A 25,800-nucleotide genomic window follows, 5' to 3' on the forward strand; every position below is an offset into this window, starting at 1 on the left:
TTAACCCGTTTGATTTTCACTCTATTTTTTTTTTGTTTTTTGTTTTTTTTTGTTTTTGTTACAAAATACATTTTCTATATTTTTTGGGCAAATGGAACCAACCAGCTAGTGTATATATATTATATATATTTTATAGACTTTATAACTGTATATGTAAAATCGAAAAAAAAATCGCTTGTTTCTCACTAGTTGCAATGGGGGGTAGAAGGAGACTGCAACCTTCGCTTAGGTATACGGAGTAGATCTGCCAAATTGACCACAGAAATAGGATTTGCAAATTCGTTGATCTCCGCACATGGGGGAGTGAGCGACAGATTGATAATTCATTTAGTCGGAGACCTCGCGCTTCTGCTGCTCCGCCGAGGACTCTGCACCGCTGGCCGACTCCTCCTCCTCCGAGTAGTCCTCATCGTGTGTGTGAGTCACCACAGTGGGCGTCGATGGGCGCGTGTGCACAATGGAGCTCTGCAAATGGACAAGATGATTAGCCAAGGGCTCACTCAAAGCAGTCTCGATTCTCAAGAGCTTACCGCGCGATGCAAGTCCTTGCCGCTGTTGCCCTCCTTCGCCGGCGCATTGCTGCCAGCGATGACCTCGTCATTGCGCAGCGCCGAGTTGAGCTTGGATGCGACGACGCTGCTGCTGGCACCGACCAGTGCGGCCACCGAGGAGGCGGGCGGTAGCGGTGGTGGCGGCTGGTGGGCCTGATCGTGGGCCACCGTCGACTCGTGGGGCAGCAGCATGGCCGGGGCGCGGAACATGTAGGAGAATGGATAGTAGATGAGATTGAGCAGCGTTGCGGCATAGACGTCGGCGTATCGGACCACCTGGCTGGAGAAGAAGGTCTGGCGTGAGCCAGAGCGGAATAGCGAGCCCATCATGCCGTAGGACATGTCCATTTTGTGTGTGACATCCCGGATGCAGGTGCGCAGCTGCGATATGTCCGGCTTCACCTTGGCACTCGAGTCCAGGTCGCGATACAGCTCGCCCAGCTTGATGTCCAGATTCTGTAGCTCCGCAAACAGCTGGCACTCCTCCGTCCACACGTTCAGCTCCCGCACCAGCTCCGGCACAATGAGGAACGTGCGCCAGCCGCGTATCTTCTTCGACTTGAGTATGTCGCCAAAGATGTGATCGCCCACATACAGCACGTCCTTGCCCTTGGCATTGATGAACTTGGTGAAGAGCTCGCACGACCCGCCCGAGTACACCTGCCCCGGCTGCAGCGGCCCAATATGCGTGCCAATCTTCAGGTCGCCCGTCTCCGTATCCACCTGCCGCAGCACCGTGCCCTCGTCGAAGAACAACGGCTTGCGCGCATCCACCACAATTACATCGAAATAGCTCTTCCAGTCCCGATGCGGCTCATCGGCATTGGCGCCGTGCGGAAAGTCGAACAAATAGGTCATGATCTCATTGGTGTACGTGTAGTCGCTGTTGGTCAGCATGAACAGCTTCGCGCCCGACTCCCGAATGCGGCACAGAACCGTCGGCAGACGCTTGTCCTTCTTCACATAGTAGGCCATGTTCTGCGGAAAGGCGAGATGTGAAAATCAATTGGCAGATAGTGGAAGGAAACAGCTTAAAGGTTTACAGATAGACGACTGAATCAATGTAGAGAAACATTCATTGCATCGAAATTCGTAAACAATTCAATAGACTCTAATGAGGAGTAGCGGTTAGGAAACCCATTGAGAGAGAGATCGCTCTAGACTAATTCTATATAAAAATTTAATTCTGAAACATATTGGATTGCTTCTGCCAAGGATCAACATAGAGTATGGCCAACTGTTAGTATCGATGGAAAAACCTACAATCTCATTTCAGTTTGATTACTAACTTCAATTAAGAGAACTAGAGTACAGAGATCTTCGTGTCTGATAATGGTCAATTTTAGTAGAGTTGATAAACGAATGCTGGAACTCACCTGTGTGGTACGACGCTTCAGATCGCCATCGGAATGCACCCAGTCGACGGCGCGTCGCACGTCCTGGAAAATCGACTTATACGTAAATAGAAAATCACCAGCTTTGATTCCGCGTTCAACGCTGTTGGGTATACGAATAGACATAGAGAGAGATAGTGAGCGAGTAAGACAGTGACAGACAAAGAGAGAAAGAGAGAGGAAGAGAGGGAACGAGACAGTGTGTGTTAGTGTGGAGGGGGAGAGAGAGATAAAGGCGCATCCAGGGAGATCGCAGCAGTTGGGAAACGTGCGTCGAACATAACATTTATGCAAAACTCACCGAACAAAATCTTTGCTGTTGGTAAAGAAATCGACCAGACAGGCCAGCAAATAGGTTTCGGGCAAATTGAATAGAGTGTTCAACACGTAGACCCTAGACTCGTCCAGCTTGAGGAACTTGTTGGGATACAGCTCGTACACCTGATGGCTGCCAAAGGGGAATACATTGTTAGTTAAATGTACTAAAGTTCTTACTATTCAACAGTGAAACCTACTGCTTGATGAACTCAAAGCCATGCACACAGACCAGAATGTTGCCATAGGCATCGACCTTCAGCAGATTGCCGTAAAGCGTATCGAACCACAGGCCACGCACTGGAAATGTTGGATCGTACTCGAACTGCAATATCTCCTTCGGATAGCCCATCGAGACGAGTCGCTCCTTGACCAAATTGAAGCCCAGCTGCTCATATTGCGGCGATTTGTACTCTAAATAAAGAAGATTCATAGATATATAATAAGCGATCTTATTTATTTCTACTCGATTCGGTGTACTCACCTGCCAAGGTGTAATCCATGTCGAAGCCATAGAACTTAATGTTCTCCAAATGCAGCGATCGGTTCACAAAGACTCTGAAAGAGTGAAGATTTCGAAAGATCTTAGGATTGGTTGTTAACATTTTAAAATGTATTAAATATTTATTTTTAGCTAAAACTTGGAGCTTAATGCGACAGAGACTCTTAGTCAATGGAATAATTATAAAATTATCAAGTAACTAAAATTGTGCTTTAGTATTCAACTTTTGATTTTTTGCATAGCAAAATAAATATTGCCTAACTTCAGGCGCCAGGCGTAAAATTAGATCTGGGAGCAAAATGAGACAAAGATTTATATTTTACTGCTATTCAATCGTTTGCCTTTAAAGATTCCTTTTAAAAAATATATATGTATATTTTTAAATACTTTAAATAATAATCCCATTTATAAATAACAACTAATTCAATGTGTACATCATCTCTGATCATTTATTCCACTTGATGTAAAAAAACAAGTCAAAAAACTAGTCGAGACTGCCCGACTACGAAATCTCCTTAACCCTTCGAAGAATTGATATTTCACTATGGAAATTTAATTGCTTAATAACTTGTCTTTTTGATGAACTATGTTCATGAAACTTTCAGATCGTTAATATACCATTAATGTGCGTGTATATGTCAAAGCACAAGTTTGAAATACGCCTTTTACAAAGGTGGGGGTGAGAGGTGGATATGGGTGGGGGATAAATTACAACAAAAGAGCGGAACTATATAAATGCATATAAGTCTACATTTCAAATTTAGAAGCTCTAACATTAAAGATGTAGGAGACATAAATTTATTACTGGTTTTCGATAATGTTTTTAATCTACAACAAAAAACCAGGGCAAGTTATCGATATTTAAAGCAAAACTCGACATGCGCGTGCTATACATGGACCTAGGAAAACAAATTTCAAGTCTCTAGCTTTTATATCTTCTGAGATCGACGTGTTCATACATACGGACGGACAGACAGACAGACGGGCAGAGCCCAATCGACTCAGCTCGTTGCCCTGATCAAGAATATATATACTTTGTGGGGTCTGCCACGCCTCCTTCTGCCTGTTACATACTTTTAACAAAACCATTATACCCTGATTTCCCATTTCCAATGGGTTCAGGGTATAAAAAGAAATTCAAATTCACACAAAATATGAGTTGAAGTTTGATGTTAAGAACTCTACTAATCTTAGCTAGATTTCAGCATTACGTAGCATTGTTTATGTATGTATATGTACGTATTAAGACTACTGAAATCAATTTGTGATGTGATATTATATATTATATATACTCCAACATTTATAGACCAACACCTAATAGAATTGCATAATAAAGGAAACTTTGCAATATTGTTTCTGCTTCAGCTCGAGCACTTAGATGTTCAATCAGTTAATTGTGTTGTTCACAAATATTTGTGATCGTCGCTGACGTCACAAATGGTGTGATGCAAGTTGGCTTATCGCTGACTTTGCAGTTGCATCGACACGGCTCCCCCCTTTTGGCTGACTCCAAACGAACTGTTCGCCGGGGTTATCAAGCCGCTTCACGGCAATTGCACTGCGCAAAAGGCAAAATGCAATTGAGCAATTGTGAACTCAGGCAAATTCAATACAACATATAACGACCACACATTTGGCTTAAACGCCATTCAAAGCAAAACAACGTCCAAATGCAATTGTTCTTAACAACGGAACTTGGATGTGGTTCACGTTGGCCGCAGGCCTCTCTGCGGTCAGCAATTAGTGTAAAAAACTTGTTGTGGGCGTTAACACGCCCCTTTCGCCTGCTCACCAACAGTTCTCTCTCTCTCTCTCTCTCTCTGCGTGTCCCTCTATCCCACGCCCGCTCTGTCTGTCTATCCTGGCTGTGTGTGTTTCTGTGATAACCACGCCCATTAGCGTTACGCCCCCAATTGCGGCAAAACTCATTAGCAACAGCAGCATTGGTAGCGCTTCGCTTGCCATTCAATTTTTTTTTGGAAAAGGCAAGCGAAAGCGTCGATTTTTTTTGGCAAGTAGCAAAATCTTTTAAATTGCCAACAACAAATTTGATTAAAGCACCAAAAGTGTTCTTAGGTCCCTTTTTTCTTCTTTACTGCCTCTACTAAATCTTCAACTTGAATAGAAAATGGGTATATGGCATTCATAATGTTGGTTTAAATAAAAAAAAAAAAAACTTTATATACTTTCATTAAACAAATTAAATGCTCGCAAAGTATAAAATGGCAATATATTAGAAAGAGACGGATAGCTTATACTAAGAATGTATTATAGTCAGAGAGAGAGAGAGAGAGAGAGAGAAAGAGAGAGTGAAAGAGTTTGGGAGAGAGAGACATCTATAGCTGGTGCTGAACATGGATAATGCTGCGTGAGAGTGAGAGGACAACATATGTACTTGGCATAGGCTCACTCATATTTCGATAAACGAAAAGAATGCGACCAGAAATCGAGAGCTTGCAAAGAAAGAGACAGAGAAATGACAGGACTTTGGGACATGTAAGAGACGAAACGACATCGGGAGTACGTGGAAATATAGCACAGCTCCAATGGGACGTATATGAATAATATCGTATAAAATCCCAACTGCTTTCAGCTAAGTCAAATGATATCAGATAGCTTTAATGTGGGTTGAGCCCATTGAGCATATTGAGACTTTTGCTTAGTCAAGAACATTTTGTGACACATTTTTCTTGTTGTTGTTTGTCAGATATATTGTCAACAACGTGTATGTGTGTGTGTGTGCGTTTATTTATTTTGTTGTCGCTTTTGCAATTTGCTTCACTTGAAAATTTGCCAAATAAGCGAAAAGTTGCATCCTTGCCGCAGAATCCAGCTGCTCGTTGTTGTTGGTGTTGTTGTTGCTTGTTGTTTAACCCAAATTCGAACAAAGTGCATAAATCTGACACAGAGGCAGTAAAAGAGAGAGACAGGCACCCAGAGAGAGAGAGAGGGAGAGAGGGAGAGTCAACAAATACCAGAGATGAAAAGCATCTTAAACTATGGCCAACAAACTGTAATTATTTCAAACAGCCAGCAAACGTTGCCAATTCGGGCAAAGGGAAACAAGTTAGGCGTTCGCTAAAAATCAATTAAGTGTTAACCCAGAAAAGCAATTATTATCGATGGCATCGATTCAAATGGTAATCTGCAGTTCGCCTCCTGCTGCCTGCTGCCGTCTCCTGCCGTCTGCAGTCTCTCTATAAATAGCCAAATCACATAAGAGATCGCAAATGATTTCTCACTAATCTGACGAGCTCATTTTGCGGCTGTTGCTTATTTATTTGTTATTTGTTTGTGTCGTTCGTTTTGAGCGGCAATTAATAAAAACAAACACAAAACGAGCGGAAAAACAAAATTAAATTCTAAAAATAATCACAAAATGCAGTGCCAGCAGTCGTGGCGCTTATTTTAGCTGCGCTGCGCACTTTGACGATAATCAAAGCTAATTAAATATGAAGAATCACATTAATGGCAGCAAAAATTAACTTCAAAAAACTTTAGTATAAAGCAACAGCAATCGAGAAAAACTTAATTGATTTTAAATTCATTTCTGAAGCTGAAAAAATCTCTGAGGATATAAATAAGAATTTTCAATTATAGCTAATTTTCTTCTCATATATTTACTAAAAACTCTCTAAATTAGTTTCATGAAAATACATATAAATAATAAAGTAGTATATAGGGTAGGGTATACTTATATATAAACAAATATTTTCGTGAGCACATTGTTTCTCGGAATAAATAACATATAAATTACAAAACGAATTGCCTATTAAGCTCATTAAGTGTGTTTACGATTATCATTAGCGCAAGAATAATTACCTACAATATTTCTCTCTTAATGTAGAATTTCAAGTAATTTTCACTCTCTCTTATAGTATGGATCTTTGATCAACACATATTGTTTATTGGTAAACTGTTACAAGATAAAAACTTATCTCTCGTTTCTCTCTTCACGTTAAACTGAACGCTCTCTTTGATAGTTAGATCTTTAATAAATATATATTGATAATTAAATAACTGTTACAAAATAAGAAAAACTTATCTCATTTGCTTCTCTCTCAAAACAGCTAACTCTCTCTCTCTCTCTCTCTTGTTACATCTTTAATAAATTTATATTGATAATTAAATAACAAGATAAGAAAAACTTATCTCATTTGCTTCTTTCTTCGAGTTGACTATTAAAACAGTTTATACTCTTTGGCCCTTAATAAATATGTACTGATAATTGGATAACTGTTACAAGATAAGAATACTTATTGCATTTGCTTCTCTCTTCAAGTGAAATTTTTTCAAAATTATAGAAGTCTAGAACATAAATCCGTTGCTTCTCTCTTTAAGTAAAATTTGCGAAAAATTTACTATCTATCTTACAATGAAATCTTTCATGAATACATATTTATGATTAGAAAAGATTCAAAATTATGAGAGTTACATATATTATTGCACATAGAAAAAGTTTATCAGATCTTCGGCATTAGGTGCAAGTGATCCTCATCGATCAGCATTGACATTGTTGCTTTGATTTTGAAATGAAAAGTAATATAACAACAATGTATAAGGAATAGACAACAATGATGATGGCAACAAGCTAGCACGACACGAAAGTGCGCAATCAATTGCAAATCATATATACTATATACTGTATGGCTATATGCACACCGTCGATCGCTGATAAAGCTAATCGCACTCACAAATGCACAAAAGAGTGCGGAACTGACTGAGTGCCAAAAAGATTACAAATAACTCAACACTGGCAAAGGTCTGGCTGGGTATCTCGCCATCGCTGGGGTCTATGTTTGCTCTTTAAACCAAAAGATTTGCCACTGTCATTGCCATTGTTATTGCTGTTGCTCTTGTTGTTGTTGCTGTTGTAGATTGGCATTTTAATTGGGCTGTTGACATTTGCATGCAGCATGCGCCTTTGCTATTGCTATTGCTATTGCCATTGTCAATGCCATTGCCATTATCATTGCCATTGCCATTGTCATCTCTCTTGTCGTCGCCTTCGATTGATCAACAAAATGTTCATAAAACAAAAGGAAAATTCTGCTCGAAAATTGTCTCAAGAGCAAAAGCAACTGTTGGAAATGATTTGCATTTGTAAATGGGAAAATAGCAGAGAGAGAGAGGGAGAGAGAAGGAGAGAGTGTGTAGCAATGTTATTGCAACTCTCAATATTTCAATTCCTTCAGCTTGCTGCACAAAATTGTAAAAGTTTCGTGTTGATTTTCTTCTGCTTGAGCTTTTCTCTTTTGTTTCGCGCTTTACACTTACGAATTTAGTGGAAGGTGCAAAGCTGTTGTTGTTCTTGACTGCTGGTGGTTGTTGCTCCTCGTGTTGTTGTTGTTGTTGCTGTTAATATTTGGCAGTTGCAACAACAACAAGGAGTCTGCGTGCAAATCGGTTTGTGGCACAGCTGCAACAGCTGCCACAGAATGTGGCTGCTGCTGTGCGGCAATTGTTGCTGCAACTCCTTTGCAATTGGCATTACAAGAGTTTAGACTTGAGCTCTTCTCGTCGTTGCCGTTGCCGTTGTTGTTGTTGTTGTTGTGTTGCATTGTTGGGCTTGTATTGCGCTTTAATAATATATATATACATAAACAGCTGTGGTCACAAAAATAGTAACACCTCTAAGCAAATGCTGGAGTAGAAAATTCAAGAATAAACACAATATTTGGAAAACAATTTGAGCCAAGCATTGAGCTTTACAAAACTTGGGAGAGATTCTCAAAATGTAGTCATTGAAATAGTAGTGGCTATTAAAAAGGGAATACTCTTTAGTATATTATTTAAGAACTATTCAATACTTTGGCTCTTATTTTTGTGACCACTGCTGTAAATATATATATATATATATATATATATATATATATATATATATATATATATATATATATATATATATATATATATATACTGTATATTCCTCTTTTGTCCTTCATTTCAACTAAATTTGAAAGGCGCTTAAAAGTTGAAGCTTTCATAAAACTATTTAGTTAAAGTTTGAAGTCCTAAGCTCTGCTTCAATTGAGACATTGATTCACGGGCAGACAGCAGCAATGCTGGTGGCTAGACAACATGCTAAACGGCATTCACGGAGCGAGCGAGAGAGTGACAGCAGGGCGAAGGATGTGCAGTGATTGTTATGGCCATCGTCCGTGCGAACGAACTGCAAACGGACTGGCGACAATTTTATTACGCCACATCCGCCTCCTGCTGCTGCTCGTGCTGCTGCTGCCGTCGCTGTCGCTGTTGGCGTTGCAGCTGATTCAGTTCCGGATCCAGCACGATAATGACAATCGATTCCACAGTTGCCAATTACATGCGCCATGTGCGGACACTGAGCAGGATAACAGTTTATGATGCATAACAGGCGACGGCTCTTCAATTTGCCAATTGCGTAATTGCCGGACACATTTGATAAAGTTTCTGAGTGCATGCCAGCGAGAGAGAGAGAGAGAGAGAGAGGAGGAGAATGTGTGTGTGTGTGTGTGTGTGTGTGTGATTTAATGATTGATAAACTAACAACCTGTCAGCAAAAATCAATCAGCTTCACATCGAGAGACAGCAAGATAAACCGAGAGAAGCTTAACTCCGAGTAGCTTAAAGCTGCTTGTTCAAGCAAAGCACTGTAAAAGCTCTTGACTAATCCCCAAGTGAAGTGACAGAAACTTGACTTAATCTCAGCTCTAAAGTAAAGCAAATTAAAGCAGATTTTATGAGCTGTGTTGGGTCTGTCGAGTTTGCTGCTCGACGTGGTTACGTAAAGGGCCAATGTCAGCCTCATATATGGCCCTTTGCTGCTCACAATTGAATTATATTACAGAATTACATTCTTCTGTCTCGCTTTGTTGCGTTGCCATCAAATGCAGCTGACAATTCGGTTGGTCAAAGCTGCCCTGCAGTTGTCGCTGTTGTTGCTCTTGTTGTGGGAGCCACGTGGAAGCCGCACGGCAATCGAGCTGTCATTGTCTTACGGACGAGTGCGCCTGTCACCTGCATATGCACGGCTCAGGCCACAAGCTGCCAAGCTGGGCATGGACAAGCGCAAAGCAACGTCAACTGACCATTCAAATGGAACGCTCGATGGCCAGAGAAGTAGTCAGAGAAGCGAATTAAGTTCATTTATCCTGCAGCTAAACACTTTAACTACCTGTTAACTGACAATGCAGCAGATCTTCGAGGCGCATAACATATGTATGTATATTCGTACTGCATTAATTAGCTGTCTTCTGCAGCTATCCTGCAAATGGTTTTCCCAACATTTTGTCCATCCCAATGCTTAATCTAGTTGCCATTGAATCGCTCTGCATATTGCTGTTGTGTGGGTGCGCTCAAGGTGAGCCAGCTCCACTTTCAGTTAGCCGCAAAAATCTGGCAGGAACCAAGCGAAATGGCATTGAGAGCCCCAGGCTGGGATAAATTGAATTCTTTGCCAAGGTCAAACTAGATATACCGCATGGGAGCCGACAGTTGTGATGTTCCGGTCTTTTTGCTCAATGTGCTTCCAATTAAAATCCAAATTACAAACAAACACCAACGTTTCGAAACGTTTCGAATAACTAGCATGGCAACACGAGGCAAAGCCCAGTGCGCAAAAAGCAGCAGGAGCAGGAGCGGTAGCAGGAGTAGCAGCAGCAGCAGCAGGAGCAGCAGAGACCTTGAGCTTGAGACCTCTTGCTGGCCGCAACATGCGCAACCGATCTGGCACAATTGGGCGATAATTGACTTAATAAGCATAACCACAAAACCGAATAGCCTAACAAACATCACACAGACGCACACATAGGCAATAGCTCACACACACGCACACGCACACGCACGCACACATACACACTCAGTCACACGTGTAGCCAAGTGACAATAAGTGTAGCAGGAAGAGCATTTACACTAGTCAACAGAATTGAATAACAACTGAATGTGAGTGTGAATCATTGGCAAATGGAACGAAGCTGAGAAAAGTGCTTGGGAGAGAGGGAAGAGAGAGGGAGAGGTACACAGGGAGATAGAGAGAAAAAGTGAAGAAGAGAGAGAGAGATAGATAGAGAGAGAAAGAGAGTGAGAATGAGAATGAGAGAGAAAGAGAGAGATGGATTCCAAATGGTTATATTCTGAATAGTTACCGCTTGAATACTTCAGATAGACTGAGAAAGAGAAAGAGAGGCATATTGTATCGAAAAGAGAGCGAGTATCTCTCCTCAGAAGACAAAGGGGAGAAGTCGAGAGAGAGACACCGATAGTGAGAGACAGACATCAATAGAGTAAATGAAGACATAATGGGATTTTGAGTAAGTTAAATTATTGAGAGAGGAGAGATATCTTTACATGTAGATATTGAGATATAAACTGAAAATACCTAGTTATAAAAATATAATCATATAAATAGACATAGTGAATAAATATGAATTCACAATAAGAGATGGGGAGACAGTAAAAGAGAGAGAGAGAGAGAGAGAGAGAGAGAGAGAGAGAGAGAGAGAGAGAGAGAGGTAGACTGACAGGGAAATCTCAATAGAACTGAAATTAGTAAGGAGTAGAAACGAATATAGCTGACAGATTGAGTCAATAGTTAGCTATTGTTTCAATAGCCGTTTGAATATATGTACATATATAAGTAAGAAAGAAACAGACATAGAGAACAGAGATAAATGAGTAAGCAAACATAAGAAAAAGAGTAGTAGATAATCGACACCGAAAATATGGTTCAATAAATAGGCCAAGAGTCAGAGAAATATGTTTTAGGTCCAACAACAACTCTGACTATGGCTCGATTATGCATATTATACAAAGATCGTATAATATATTAACTATAACTGCAACGATTTTCGCATATTTCCCTTAGTTATGCCTATGTTTCATGCCCAGGGTTAAGGGAGAAATAGACAAAATTGCTGGACGGATTCAATTATTTGTGTCCACAGAGCATTCAAGTTTCGAGCTCTACCTAGCTAAGGTTGATTTTTGGCTTGTTGAGGAATTAAAAGCGCAATACAACTACAACAACACGCAACAGCAGCACTATGCAATTAGGCACACACACACGCACGCACGCACACATGCACAAACGAACAAGGATACAAAAGTGGCGCGCTGACAAGGAGGCTGAGTCCTTTTGTATGAAACACAATTCGCGTTCGGCTCCGTTGTCCAAGCTGCACTTCGAGCGAAATCAAACTGAGGCCATTAGGGAAAAAAGAATGAAACGACCTGTTCTATGGTCTATCTAGAACTTGTTTTGCCTACCGCCCGTCTCCCGTCTACCGCCTCCCGCCTCACACCTCTCGCTGATGCCCCACTGCCCCTGCCCAGAGATCATAATAGTTAGTCTAGCTGCGTGGGTCGTCGCAGCTCGTCCAGCGTTTGGTGGTGCGTGTGTCCACTAAACTTGATGAATGCAAACAAACATGGACAAAAAAAAAAAAAAAAAAAACACACACACACACACACATACACAACTACAGCAAAGAGAGTCTAAGCGCGACTAAGAGATACTCTGGAGATACTTGGAATAATTTCAATTTTCTACAGGAAGTAAGCTCTTGCTACATTTGCCTCTACTTTTACAAGCCGTAGAAACTTTTGGCACACCCTGTCTTTCGTCTAGTCGTATATACCCCTGCTGAAGCGCTCTTCAAGTTCGCACTTTCAATTTTCAAGCAGCGGCCCATTGCGTGTGGCCTTGGGCCAGAGCACGGCATCGAGGCGTTCAGCGGGTTAATCGGCTGCGAGGGGCCTCCACGTAGTTTGAACGGCTGAGCAGGGGAACTGGGGGGCTGGGGTCACATCTGCGCGGTATATGCCGCTTTAGTCCGGGCCTTTTTTCCGTTCAATTGATTGAAGGCGGCTTAGCATGTGAATGGCGGGGTTAATTAGACAGCAAGGGCCACTGGGCACCCCTCACCAATGCGGCAGAGCAACCCCTGCTGTGGTCTGCTCTCCAAGGGCAGCCCAATGTTCTTGCTATGCTCAATGCTGGTGATGCTGCTGCTGCTGCGGACCAGCCAGACTGGGACAAAGGCTAACAAGTGAGCGGCATAATTGTCATTGATCAAATAAATAAATAAAGGTAAATTAAATTGTTTGTCATTGTTGTCGTTTTCTATTTTCCATTTTTTTTTTTTCGCACTGCTTCAATCTAACTCAATCAAAAGGGGGGCGTGAGAAATGGACTCAAGTGGAGCAGCTATGTCTCATCCAAGAAGCGCACTACGGAAGTGCCCAATTGATAAAGAAATCAAATTGCTGGAAACTGGAATCTAAACTAATTAAGTGCATATACAAATTTCAACAGATTTATGCACTAATTACTTGATCAATGCACAATCCAAGTGTAATTTGGGCAAGATTGTGTAAATTCATTAGATAATAAATATTATAGAGAACTTAATTAGTAAATAACAACAATTGAAATCTATAAGATCCTAATGACTCCAGAGATCAAGGCAATTATTGATTGACATATACATGAGATGAAAATATTATAGCACTTACTGAATATTAACAAAATGATAAAAGGACTTCATTAATTAATTACTCAGCTGAGTCACGATTTGCAGAAAATGAATAATTATGATAGATCGGATAGAACAGCTACCAAGATTATTTTTATCATAAAGAGATTTTTTTTTTATCATATATAGGCAATGTCATTATAGCATATAAAGATTTAAAAGACTAGACTAGATTACTATTATTATTTATTTGGTGTTCCATTCGTGTCTAGAAGGAAACTTCTTCAACTATTAAGAGCGCAAATGAAAACTTCTTTGGCTATAAAGAGCCTAAAAGGTCTGTCCGCCTTTACTACTTGCAGGCGTGGAACATCTAAGAGTTTTCGCATTAGTTCGACATTGCGTGAGTGTGAGGTTTGTGTTTATATTCAGAATACATTTAGTTTTAGCTATTAAGAGAATGAGAGATTTGTCTGTGAGAGGTCAGTCAGTCAGTCAGTTAGCTCCAATCAATCTCCATAACACAACTTCACTCGACAGGCTTTCACAGAAAGTCCTTAACCTAATAGGATTTTTCTAAGAATATTTCAATATAGTATGTAAAGAGTGAAAGGTCCGTACGTGAAACTTTTATCTTTAGCTACAAAGTGAGTGAAAGGTCTCTCTGTCCATAATATATGAATCCTTAAATAAATTTAAGTTCTGAAATTTGCTTGCCTCGATAAAATTGATAAGAAATTCAAGGGAAGAGAAATATGGAGAGAGAGACAATGAGAGAGAGAGAAAGAGAGAGTGTTTGAGCCCGTCTGCCTATCCCTAATACATCCTTAGATTAAAGTTCTCTAACCTGCCGAGAGAGAGAGAGAGAGAGAGAGAGTGAGCAGGAGTTCAGTTGCAGACAATCCTGGAAATATTTAATTAATGTCACGGTCTCGGAGGGCAACACGTACATTCGCGTATCTGCATTCAGCACTTAGTTCTGGCAATCCGGACGCATTCGAATGCAGCTAGCATTGCATAGCTGGCACGTAAACGCGTTGACGACTTTTAATGCCCGCCCGAGAGCCAAGTGTGACAGAGCTGTCAATCTTTCCGGCAATTTGTCATTTCCTGCGCGCTTCACGTTCATTTTTATTTTTTTGCTTCGTTTTCCTTTTGATGATTGGTCAACATGACAAAGTGTCCGGCGGTAGCTAAGCTGTGGCTACGGAGGACTTTTTACCACTGTCAGATCGACTAAATGATGATTGTTAATTTCTAGCTAAGTGTGTGAGAATTCCATTATTCATGCTATCCACTGCTTTTTTCATGGCATTTAATGTGGAAATATTTATGACGAAAAGTTTAGATTTTATTTATCGAAAATTGAAATAAGGTTTGAAGCCATCTAGTTGTTATACTATATAGTAAATCTTCGCCTTACTGTCAATGTACAATAAGATGAATGGAATCTATACAAATAGAGAGCGTTAGGAGCCGCAATAATCTATATCTTCTAAAGCCTTGAAGCTAAACTAAACTGCTAGGGGCGTGGTAAATCATATTAGACTATATCTTTCAAGCTCCCAAAGTGGAAAAGTCCATACTGAATCATACTGAAATACCATAGAACATTCAATTGTTTTTGGACCGTGACTGTAGCATTACTAGTTATAAATGTATCTTATTTGATTACATATATATAGAAATTTAACTGTTGGATTTCACTAATTTCAACAGCCATTTCTTCAGGTTATTGAATAAAAACTATGAAATTTATTGTTATTTAAAATTTATAGAGATTCTCAATAAGCCGTAGATCCTGTCGCTGTCCTTGGCCCGAGGCATAAATTAAATTCCGTATGCGCAGCGGTAATAATAATTACAATATTCAGAAACCCAAACTATGCCAATTACAATGTTAAAGCCATTAATTTGCTGGCAAACAAAAATGGATGTAAAAGCAAAAAATATTATTTTTAATAAATATAATAAGAGACTAATAAAAGAAAAGAAAAAACACACATTTTCCGGTCGAATATCAATGAAATGCAAATTACATTAAACTTTTGCTGCTGTTGCTGCTGCTGCAACGGGTGCTGCGGGTGCTGTGGGTGCTGCAGCTGCAGTTGTTGGCGCTGCTGTGGCGCGACTCTTCCGTTTCCGGCAGCGCAAAAAGTTGCAAACGTGCAACTACGTGAGCCCAAACCAGGCAACGAATTTGTAGCTGCGGCTAAGACTGGCTAAGGGGATCGAGAGGAGCTGGACCACCGCCTGGGCGATGGGGGGGTGGTGGCTGGGGGCCTGGGCTGCACAAAGCCTTTTGATTTAAGACAATTCAGGCGAGCCATTGTTTGCAATTGAGCTGCATGCAAAACAGGTGCACGGTCACGTCTGGCAGCTCAGCTTGACGATAAAATGGCGCCCCAGCCGGGATGCACGTGCAAGCCAAAAGGTAAGGGGGCGGCAGCAGTGCGCGAGAGAGGGAGAGAAAGAGAGAGACAGAGAAAGAGTATTTCGACAAAGTTATTCGCTAGAGTATGAAATGCAAATCGACAGGCAAAACATAAACGAAAATTACATAAATGTCAATTTAGCTGATTTACGACGCGGGCCATTCCACTGGCAAGGGTTAACAGGCTGTGTGAGAGAGAGAGAAAGAGAAAGAGAGAGAGAGGCGTGGCCCCCAGCCTAATCAGCATTGATTAGCAGCAGCACAGATTATTGTGACCACATGTGCGCAGAAATTAATATTAATTGGCAAAAATTCTGAGCTTGCAAAATAAGCTAGAAAATTATCGAAATTGCGCATACGCCCGGTGCTGCCGGCAGAACTAAAGCGACGACATCAATTAGGCACGCTGCCAGCCAGTGCTAATAATTAACAGAGAGAAAGGGAAAGGAAGAGCCAAGAGCGAGAGCGAGAGAGAGTGAGAGAGAGAGGCACACGCATGGCCAAGGGCACGTCAACAACTTAACCCACTTCCACTCAGACCCCAGCCCCAGTCCCAGCCCCAGTTGATAAATTGTGGCGCACATCATGCGCCCCTAAGATATGCAACAACTTTGCACCTGGGTGGGTGGGGGAAAGTGAGAGTGGAAATGCAAATTGCAGCTGCGAATGCGGATGTCAACTGTGAACTTGGGAAATCTGCAACTTCAAGAGATCCGAAGCGAAACGAAATTAGTTTATGTTTGCGGATATTTCGGTAGTTCCCATTGATGGCATGATTTATTGACAGATTGATTAGATAACGCAATCCGCTGTTAATCGTGCAAAGTTTGACATGAAGCGGCTTGATAACCCGCGTTAAGATAAGCGCATATGTCATATTTTGTAAATTAAGTACGCTGCACGAATTACGTACTTGATTAGAGCCAAGCCAAAGCGTGAAGCGTTTACCAACACTGGCATGAGACAAGACTGAGACCGTGCAAGACGTGAACTTATTGAGTGCATGAGGAGAAGGGGAATATCATTGTACGTTTAACAACACTGATCGACTAATACCATGTAAACTAGGCAATAACTTCACATGTGTTTATAAATATTACTTAAAGTTTAACAGCACTGGTCCTAAGTGCAGAGAACTGAGAGAGCTGCTGATTTTGCAGCACATAAAAACAAGGTTTATGCAAGTTTTATCAGCTAAAACGTAAATAAGCCCAATGCTCATAAATCATTTTGTGCTTAGTTTAAGCTAAACATGGCAACTGTTTTCTTTTTTTTTTTTTTCTCTATAATTGTATTCTTTTCTTTAGTTTTTTTTTTTTTTTTTTTTTCATAAGATTTCATTAAAAAGTGTAGATCAGAAACAAATTTGAGTTCTTAGCATTTGCTTGGCTGTCAAAATCGAAAACAAAAATATGTTCAAGATAAATTTCACAAATTCAAAACAGTCGCAGACATCGCCACAGACCTGGGGGGCTATACGAGTATATATATAGCTTTTATTTATATCCTAAAAAGATCTCGGTAAGATCAACAAATCAATTATAAATGATGAATAAACCGTGAACAGGAAGCACAATTGCATATGCTCAATAAGCCCATTAAGACAGATATAGCTCTGTACCTAGGTGCATAGAGTGATAAATGTCGAGCAATTTGTAGATGTCACTGCAGCTGTTGCTATCTCTGTCGCACACATAATGAGCAACAAAGATGTGCCGATTATTATTGGGATAAAGACAAAAAGCTTATTGCATATTGCAAAATTGATGCTATCTTGATGAAATTCGACGAAAACTTGACGAAACTGAACGATGACTGTTGACTCAGGTGTTGACTCAGCTTTAGCTTGAACTGTTCTTATTGCTGTTGTTGTTGTCATTGTTGCTGTTGCCGCTGTTGTGGTTGTTGTTGTTGTTGTTCTCACCTGTGTCCCTGCTCACGCTTATGGCCATGATAATAGATGTCCGCATTCAAGTGCAGGCCATTTAGCACAGATTGATCCATGTCCGTTTCACCAATCGTTTGTGTTCGTTCGCGTGATTCGGAATTGCTGTTGTTGTTGTTGCTAGTGGAATGTGATTGTTGCATTTGCAGCTGTTGTTGTTTTTGTTGTTGTGATTGATGTTTTAGCGGCATTTTCGTAAAATCTCTACTGCGCCGGCTGTTGCTACTGTGACTGGTTAGCCAAAGGTGCCAAAGAGCAATGCCAGTATAACTGCGACGACGCGTCGCTGCCGATAAGCGATGTGACGATTGCAGAGCACTCAAATAGCACAGCGCGCCGAAACACTTCTCCAAAGCGAGAGCGCGAGAGAGCGGATGAGCGGGAGATGCCGTATGAGAGAGCGACAAGGAGGATGAAGAATGACAGAGTGAGCGAAACAGTGAGAGTGGGAGAGAGAGAGAGAGAGGTGGAGTGAGTGCGTGCGAAATATGAAATATGTAGCGCCTTATCAGATGGCTGGTGGAAACGTCACGAAACTATGCGCAGACGGCGCAGCAGCAGCAGCAGCAGCAACAGCAACTGCGCGTGTAAGTGGAATGATATTGTACGTGGGATGTGCTTATTATTATTATTATTGTTGTTATTGCTTGGCGTTCCGCTTTTGTTTTGTTTTTGTTTTGTTTTTCTTATTATTTTCCGTATATTTTTGTTTTCTATTGATGTTAACAATTAATGCTTATCAGATAAACAACTGGAACACACACAGTGCGGTACACGAAAAAAAAAGTTAAATTAAAACAAAATGCATAAAAAATTGGGCTTGTTTGAATATTTGTTTTGCCTTTTGCGAGAGAAGTTTATGACGAGAGCAACAATTTCGGTCAACGTTCGAATTTCAACTGACGACGGCGTCGACGGCGACGCTGAGCGAATGCAACGTAGTAGAAATGGGAAGGAAGCAGCACTAGTAGCTGTAGTAGTAGTAGCAGCAGCAGCAGCAACAGCAGCGCCAGCACTAACAACAACTAGAAGAAGGAGAAGAAGAAGAAGGCAAATAAGCAAAAGAGAACGAAGGCAGCTGAGCGACGCGCGCATGCTCTCTCTCACAACGGCATCGAAAGCTCTCCACACATTTGCGTGTCAAAGAGTAAGCGCACATAGCACAGCTGTGTACTTGTATTTGCTGCTGTCGCTCTTGCTGTTGTTGCTGTTGTTGTCGTTCCTCGCCTTTTTGTTGTTGTTCCCCTTAACGATTTGAGTCGTTGTTGTTTTCATGCCTTTTATGCAATAAACATAAAGTTTTTTGTCTTTTATTTCGAATGGCGCGCTTCTTGCCGTCCGCATTTCAGCTATATCATCGCTCAGCGTCATGGTTGCGAATAGATAATCGTGTATTAACATACGCTCTTTTATGTCTCTTGCCTTAAGTAACATCTGTATTTATGAATAATTTTTGATTATTCGAATTTGTGCTAATGAATATGCCTGCTTATGCATTTCATCAAGTAGAGTATTAGCACTTCTCTGTATGTGAGTGCGTATTTGTTGTTTTTGTTGCTTTCAATTGCTTTTTATCTTCACGCCATGAAGCGAATAGAGAGACGAATACGCTCGAAAATAGCTGGGACCCAGGGAAATTTTAAAGTGCCTGTCGGAAGACTCATTTGAAAGCAAATGAGAAATTATAAATAGCGCGCACAATAGACAACGTACACGCACACGCACACATAGACACACACACACACACAAAACTCAATTCGAGCTTGGTTTTAGTGTTTGGGCGTGGGGATTAGTGCGTGGGTTTGTGACTTGGCTAAACGAGCTATGGAATTTTTTTCTTATTTTCCAAAGTGAAACGTGTATATGCATACATATGTATGTGCATGTATGTCTTTACTTACATATATATTTGTACACGTAGTTGTTATCTATGGAGCGCACAAACTAAGAATTCGTTTGTTAATATTATAACAAATGCGTGTTTACATATTAGTCAGGTTGCTGGATATGCAAATATATTATTTGATTTGCTTTGACACCATTGGCTGACAAATTGGCTTTGATATGCTGTATTGGGGTCATATATTCAGATGACTGGCCAAAAGTAAATGCACAACAAATACGCATTCAATTTATACAAAATACATGTACAGTGGAGATTCCTATTGGCGAATACCTCATAAATTGTTTGATTTCCCTGGCACTTATTAGTTATTGCATTGGCCAACAATAACAATTCTGGATTTCCCACCTTAGAAAAGGAAAAGTTAATAAAATCTTTTCGATTCGATTTTCTTGAGAGTTTAAAAATCAAAACATTATTCACAGCTATCGAGCGGCCACTGTACTAGGCTAATGTGCCTATGCAAAGCACATCAAAAATGCCTAACAATCACCGTGAGTGCGAAAACTGTTGCCACGCACTGTCCAATTATAGTAATGATTTGCTGAGCGTGTTTTTTGCTGTGTTGGATTCATAAATATTTCAGGTGTCCCCATAGTTTGTCAGGCCACGCACTTACACACACACACACACACACACATACGAAAACCCACTCAGAGACAGGTATTTGTATTTAAGCTTAATATGAATATCAATATTTAAATACGTTATTATTTATGAGGCACGCGCTTTGCATCTCGATTTTATTAACAATTTACACACATTTTATGAACAAGATATCTCAATGGAATATATCCATATATAAATATATATATGCATGTATATATATTTTGATAGTATTTACGATTGCCATAAAATTTGACACAGAAATTTTTGAGTCTATATATATCTATTATCATATTTGAATATAATTTGTATACCCTGTATACTCTGAAAGTGTATGATAGGGGGGGTTTCGCCAAGTGTTTGTAGGTTGTACCTATCTTGTACGTAAGTCTATCAATCTGAGAGACCCTTTTGATTTAGATTTGATATAGATGAAATAATCGATTTCTAGTACTATCGATAGACATCAATATTGACTATCAATCAATATAGCATACCAAGACATACATAACTAAACCTGGGTTGTAGGGTCTCAAATACATATCAACCTAGATAAAGTTGGATTTAAGATAATTTTTCTTTATAAATAGAGCTAAGAAACTATCAGATTTACCACACGAGCTGTGTACAGGGTATCTCTTAGTCGACTTACGCACTCTTAGACCCTATATCAAAATGTTTTAAATCTTTTAAGCTTACTCGTATATAATAACAAGTAAAGTTACTTATCTATTCGCCTGTCCCTCTCCCTCCCTCTCTCTCTCTCTCTCTCTCACTCACTCTCCTCCCCTGAGCAAGAACTGGCCTGATAAACCTGGCCAAATTTAGAATCTGTTGTTAATTATTTTGGTCGACTTCAGTCCGATTTGGTGTTTATATTTGAATTTCATAAGTGGACGAATATATCAAGTGGATCCAATTGATTTGCTCAACTCAGGCGCATAACTGTTTATTTATACTTGGTTAAGATTGCTTTTCAATTTTGAAGATTGGGTCGATTAGGAAAATGAGAAAGAAAACAAGCAGCAGCAATCCACAAGAATCCAAATCGAAATACAAATCCATTGAACGAAAACAAAAATAGGCAAATATTGGCACAGCAACTGCAAATATGTGTCGAGTACACACACACACGCACACAAACACATTTACGGCTCGAAACATCGGAATTGTGCCTGTGGCATGGAAGAGGCTAAAAGTAGGGTATTCCAATTGGGTACCACGACAGACGGGACTAAAACAGTTTGCTCTGTGTCAATGTCAGCTGCATTACGCAGATGTTGACTTGAATATATGTACATATATCTACATATAAATATATATAGACAGATAGACATAGATATACCTACATATGTGTGTGTCTTGGATGCCTGGCTGTCTAATTGGAAAATGCAGTTGACACTCACTTCAGAATGCCCACTTAAAAGTTTATGAAAAAAAGTCGAAAAAACTGGTTGTCAAATATGAGAAGCAATCAAATCGTGGCGAATATATGAAGACTCTATTATATATACCCTAATATATGTCCATAGAGATATGGCATACTATCATACTTGATAATTTTTAAAGGTAATATAGGGTTACATAATTCCTATATTATATAGGGAACAGTAAACAGCCTATACTCTCAACGTATTCCATAGACCCTATACTATTCTATATGGGGCATATATGTCTCTAACATTCTTCGATTGATTGTTTGTATGTGAACAATTCAGTATATGTATTTTCTTCAGTTGCTTTTTAATACGACATACTGCACAGAAAAATCCATATAGTCGATAGGGAAGTGCATGAAAAAGTGTACGTGCACGTCATGCTCATTTATTGCTGTTGTTGTTGTTGTCGTTGTCGTTGTTGTCTCTTCTCTCTGCCGTTTGCTGTCAGTTGTAGTTGCTGCGCCTCTCAGATAAGGCGATAAGGTGCATTCGGCATTGGCCCTAAGCAGAATCAACTTCTACTATATGTAGAAAAGCAACGAATGTGGGCAGCGATTACTGAGCGAGAAAATTGCTTCAATACACTGAGAGAAATTGAAAGACGAAAAGGTAGCTTACAATAAAACACACATCAAATTAATAAATAATCGAATTTGCCTATTATAAAAGTTCTTTGAAACTAATCCAAAGATATTCAAACTGATTCCGAATATATATAAATATTTCTTTGGATATAATATAGATTATAGAAGAATTATGTCACATCATAAAAATAAGTAACTATATTATCTATCTCACTAACTATATTATCTATCACCGCACTTCGATAGATACTAGAATAAACTTAATAGGAATATTTAATGAACATCGTATAGATTCAATTTCCATGTATTTTGACCTTGTCCATTAAAGAGACTGAAAGCCTCTATAGGACGGCTCACAATGTGCACAGTCTGACCTATGTCACCTGCTCTGACAGGGCTGAGCAAAAACAAAAACAATATCAACAATCAACAATCAACAAAGGAAAATCGACAAGCGACAATCGACAATAACAACAAGTGACGCTGATGATAAGAATTTGGGGCAGCTACTCGTGTCACTCTAATGAGCCAAGGAGGAGGCGCTCCCAATGTCAGGCGCAGCATTGAGTTTGTTTACCCCCACAATCGTTAGATCCCAGACCCCAAGCAGCGAGTGCGTGACGTCACCCGACGTCAGGTGGAAGGCAACGGGCTTACACTCTAATTTGTAAAATTAATAAATTAAAACTAATTAAAAAAAATCTATAAATATTTTGTATTTGTACAACTTGTAGTGTTAGCCCGTAACTTCAAGTATACATAATATATTCGGAATAAATTAATTCTAGGTATTAGATGAATATCAGAAATTCAACTTTAGCAGAGCATATGGAAGTCGGTGCAATTCTTAGTGTGTTTGGATAGATTACGTTTTACACTTACCTATGAGCCGCTTGGCGATAATACTTTTTGGGGGCCGAACCGGGGCCGGGCGTATTGGGCGCTGAGTCGCTCATATCGCTCTGCAAAAGATACAAAAGCAGTGACATAGGAGAGGGGGGTTTCTATTGCTGCGGGCCGCAAAGCTGCGGCACTCACACTCGCACACACACACACACAGAGACAGATAGACTGACAAACATCTTAAGTTAGTTGCATGTGACAAGAGATTGAAAAGGAGGTGGAAGAAGAAGGAGAAAAGAAGGCGATGCAGCAAAAGCAATTAGGTGCACAAAAGGACATCAGTGCAGAGCAAATCATATGCTTCTGCATGTGTGTGAGTGTATATGAGTGTGGGTGTATATATGTACATGTGTATGTGTGGGTGTGTGTGCGTGTCTGACTGACACAATTGGTACAGCAAGCTAATGAGCTTTGCTGCAGCTGATTGATGTGCATATGTCTGCATAAAGCGTGTACCGTTTCTTACGCTCGCTTGTGTGTGTGTGTGTGTGTCTATGTCACAGTCTCTGGCACTCTCTCGCTCTCGCTCTCACTCACTCACGCTGCTGTACTTACTTGATAGGGCATGTCGTAGTACTCTCTCACGCACTGAGCGTGTGTCTGAGCCTCCGCCTGTGCTAGAACCACGCTGGCATCGGCCTCTTGTGACGACATTGTTGTCATTTTTCTTAAGCGCGCATAGGGGCAGACGCTTTTATTTATGCTTGCCGTCCTGCTCTTGCTGTTGCTCTTGCTGTTGCTCTTTCTGTTGCTGTTATTGTTGCTCTTGCTCAGCCGTTGAGTTTTAGAGCCACTCCAGATCTCGCTCAGTTTATACAGCAGGCTATCGAAGTAGCTAATTTGGGCTCTAACTGTTTTTGTGTTTGCTTTGTCTGTTTGAACTGTTATTGTTTTTGATGTTATTGTTATTGTTGTTGCTGTTGCTGTTAATGTTGTCTTTGTTGGCTTTATTGTGGCTGCTTGAATTAACTGCCAATTGGATAAGTTCTTCAAAATGTGCGGCGAGTTCACGCGAGCCATTGAGCAAGGTTGCAAGTAGAAAAAACAAAAAAAGAAACAAACGAATACAATACTCTAACGGTGCAAATACGTGTGTGCGTGTGTGTGCCTGTGTGCGTGCCTGTGTGTGGTTGTGTGCGTGCCTGTGTGTGTGTGTATGTGTGCGTGTGTGTGTCTGTGGGTTGTGTTAACGTTAAAATTTTGTAAAAGAAGATGCTTTCCAAACGGTCAAATCAACATCAAAATCAAAGTCAAAATCGAATTGGCTAAACCCTCCGCAACTTGCAACATTTGGCGGCATACAAGTTCACCAGCTGGAGGCCCAACAGCTTATTGCATACTTTATGGCACAATGCCAATCATGTGGCAGGTGTAATTTTGTGTGTAGTGTTTTTTTTTTAATAATAGAAAAAAGGCTAACTAGATACAAAACTATTGTCATTATGAAAGGAAAATAAAAACAAAAACTTAAATTTCTACACTTAGCTGTTAAGTTTATTTTCAGCAAACACACTGTGTAAACATCGCTCATAATTAGGTGTGCAAAGAGGGCATTCAAATAGAAGCTAACAAAAACAAAGCGCAGAAACGAAACTCAAAATAACAGAAAAAAAACAACGGAATTTGAAGTAAAACGAAAAGCGTAGAGGGAAAGCAAAAACAATTCAGTTGAGCTGCCTAAAAGTATAATACGAAAATTCGACTGCAGTTGCGAGCTTCATGAACTGTTATATACAAACATACGCACGTACATACTGATGAAGTGCGTACATACATGTACGTATGTATGCAGCTAGTTACGTATGTATGCATGTTTGTTGATTGTGCTGCTGCTGTTGATGCTGCGGCTGCTGCTGCTGCGCTTTTTTAGCTTTCGCGCTTGGTCCAATTAATTGCAAAGCAAAAATATTCTTAACTTATATGTATGTACATACGTATGCATGTGTGTATGTATGCATGTATGCATGTACATATTTGTCGAGTGTATCGATCTATCACGGCTATGCGAGTGGGGACCACAGTAATATACGTTTTAGTCGGGGATCTAAAAATAAGACTCCATAGGCCATGGGCCACTTGCGTGTGCGGCAACAGCTACATATAAGAAATACAACAGCAACAGCAACAACAAACAGCGCACACATGAGTCACCATTTACAGTTAGCAGCGATTTTTCACACCATTTAATTAGGCCAAATAGAATTAGAATAAACAAATTTTGTTCAATTTGACAGCTTGCACTCTAGAAAACTCTTTTATCACTCTCACACACACTCACACCAATAATATACCTGATACAGTTAGCTGTAGAGTTTTATCAACTTATGAACGCACGCGAAATTATTTATTTTATTTGCTTGTTCTTAAATTTTTGCACACGCGTTTCGCAAGATTACTCCAGCACGTTGTGTCTTAAGAAAAAAAAAAAATTATATATAGATATAAATATATGCATAAATTAGATGAAATACTAAATTTGTATATTTTGTACATATACAGTTAGCGCGACGCGACGAATATGCGAATTGGGAATTTTTCTGTGACGTCTGGCGAAAAATTGAATTTGACTCTAATTTATCATGCGGTCGCGTTAGCTGCCTACTTGTTTCTTTTCGCTCTGCTTTGGCTTCTATTATATTTAAGTTTTGTTTTCTCTCATTTTTCTTTACTTAATTGTTGTTTTGCCGCTCACTTTTCACAATTTTTCCTTCGTTTACATTTTATATTGCAGTTTTGACGTTTGCAGCGCACGCGCTCTCTCAACGTAGCC

The 25,800-nt window shown here is 40.1% G+C and overlaps 1 protein-coding gene across 19 annotated transcripts; it reads right to left on the reverse strand.

Annotated features, from left to right (window-relative positions):
• Nt5b (5' nucleotidase B) lies at positions 1 to 25,800 on the reverse strand. Of its 19 annotated transcripts, none has more exons than XM_089474923.1 (10): positions 25,700 to 25,800; positions 25,322 to 25,441; positions 23,586 to 24,204; positions 23,010 to 23,089; positions 2,745 to 2,818; positions 2,461 to 2,674; positions 2,247 to 2,393; positions 1,928 to 2,048; positions 531 to 1,529; positions 1 to 465 (listed from the first exon to the last, which is right to left on the reverse strand). In XM_089474923.1, the coding sequence occupies exons 3-10, from the start codon at positions 24,048 to 24,050 to the stop codon at positions 328 to 330; spliced, it is 2,238 nt and encodes a 745-aa protein (XP_089331049.1). In that variant the 5' UTR covers positions 24,051 to 24,204; positions 25,322 to 25,441; positions 25,700 to 25,800; the 3' UTR covers positions 1 to 327. The 19 variants fall into 19 exon arrangements, with proteins under 19 accessions (XP_089331049.1, XP_089331057.1, XP_089331048.1 ...); XM_089474931.1 differs by having other exon boundaries at positions 23,586 to 23,911; positions 25,700 to 25,794; XM_089474922.1 differs by having other exon boundaries at positions 25,633 to 25,766.

The sequence above is a fragment of the Drosophila arizonae genome, chromosome X (genome assembly GCF_054131065.1).
Source record: "Drosophila arizonae isolate 15081-1271.41 chromosome X, UAZ_ARI_1.0, whole genome shotgun sequence".
NCBI classification, from domain to species: domain Eukaryota; kingdom Metazoa; phylum Arthropoda; class Insecta; order Diptera; family Drosophilidae; genus Drosophila; species Drosophila arizonae.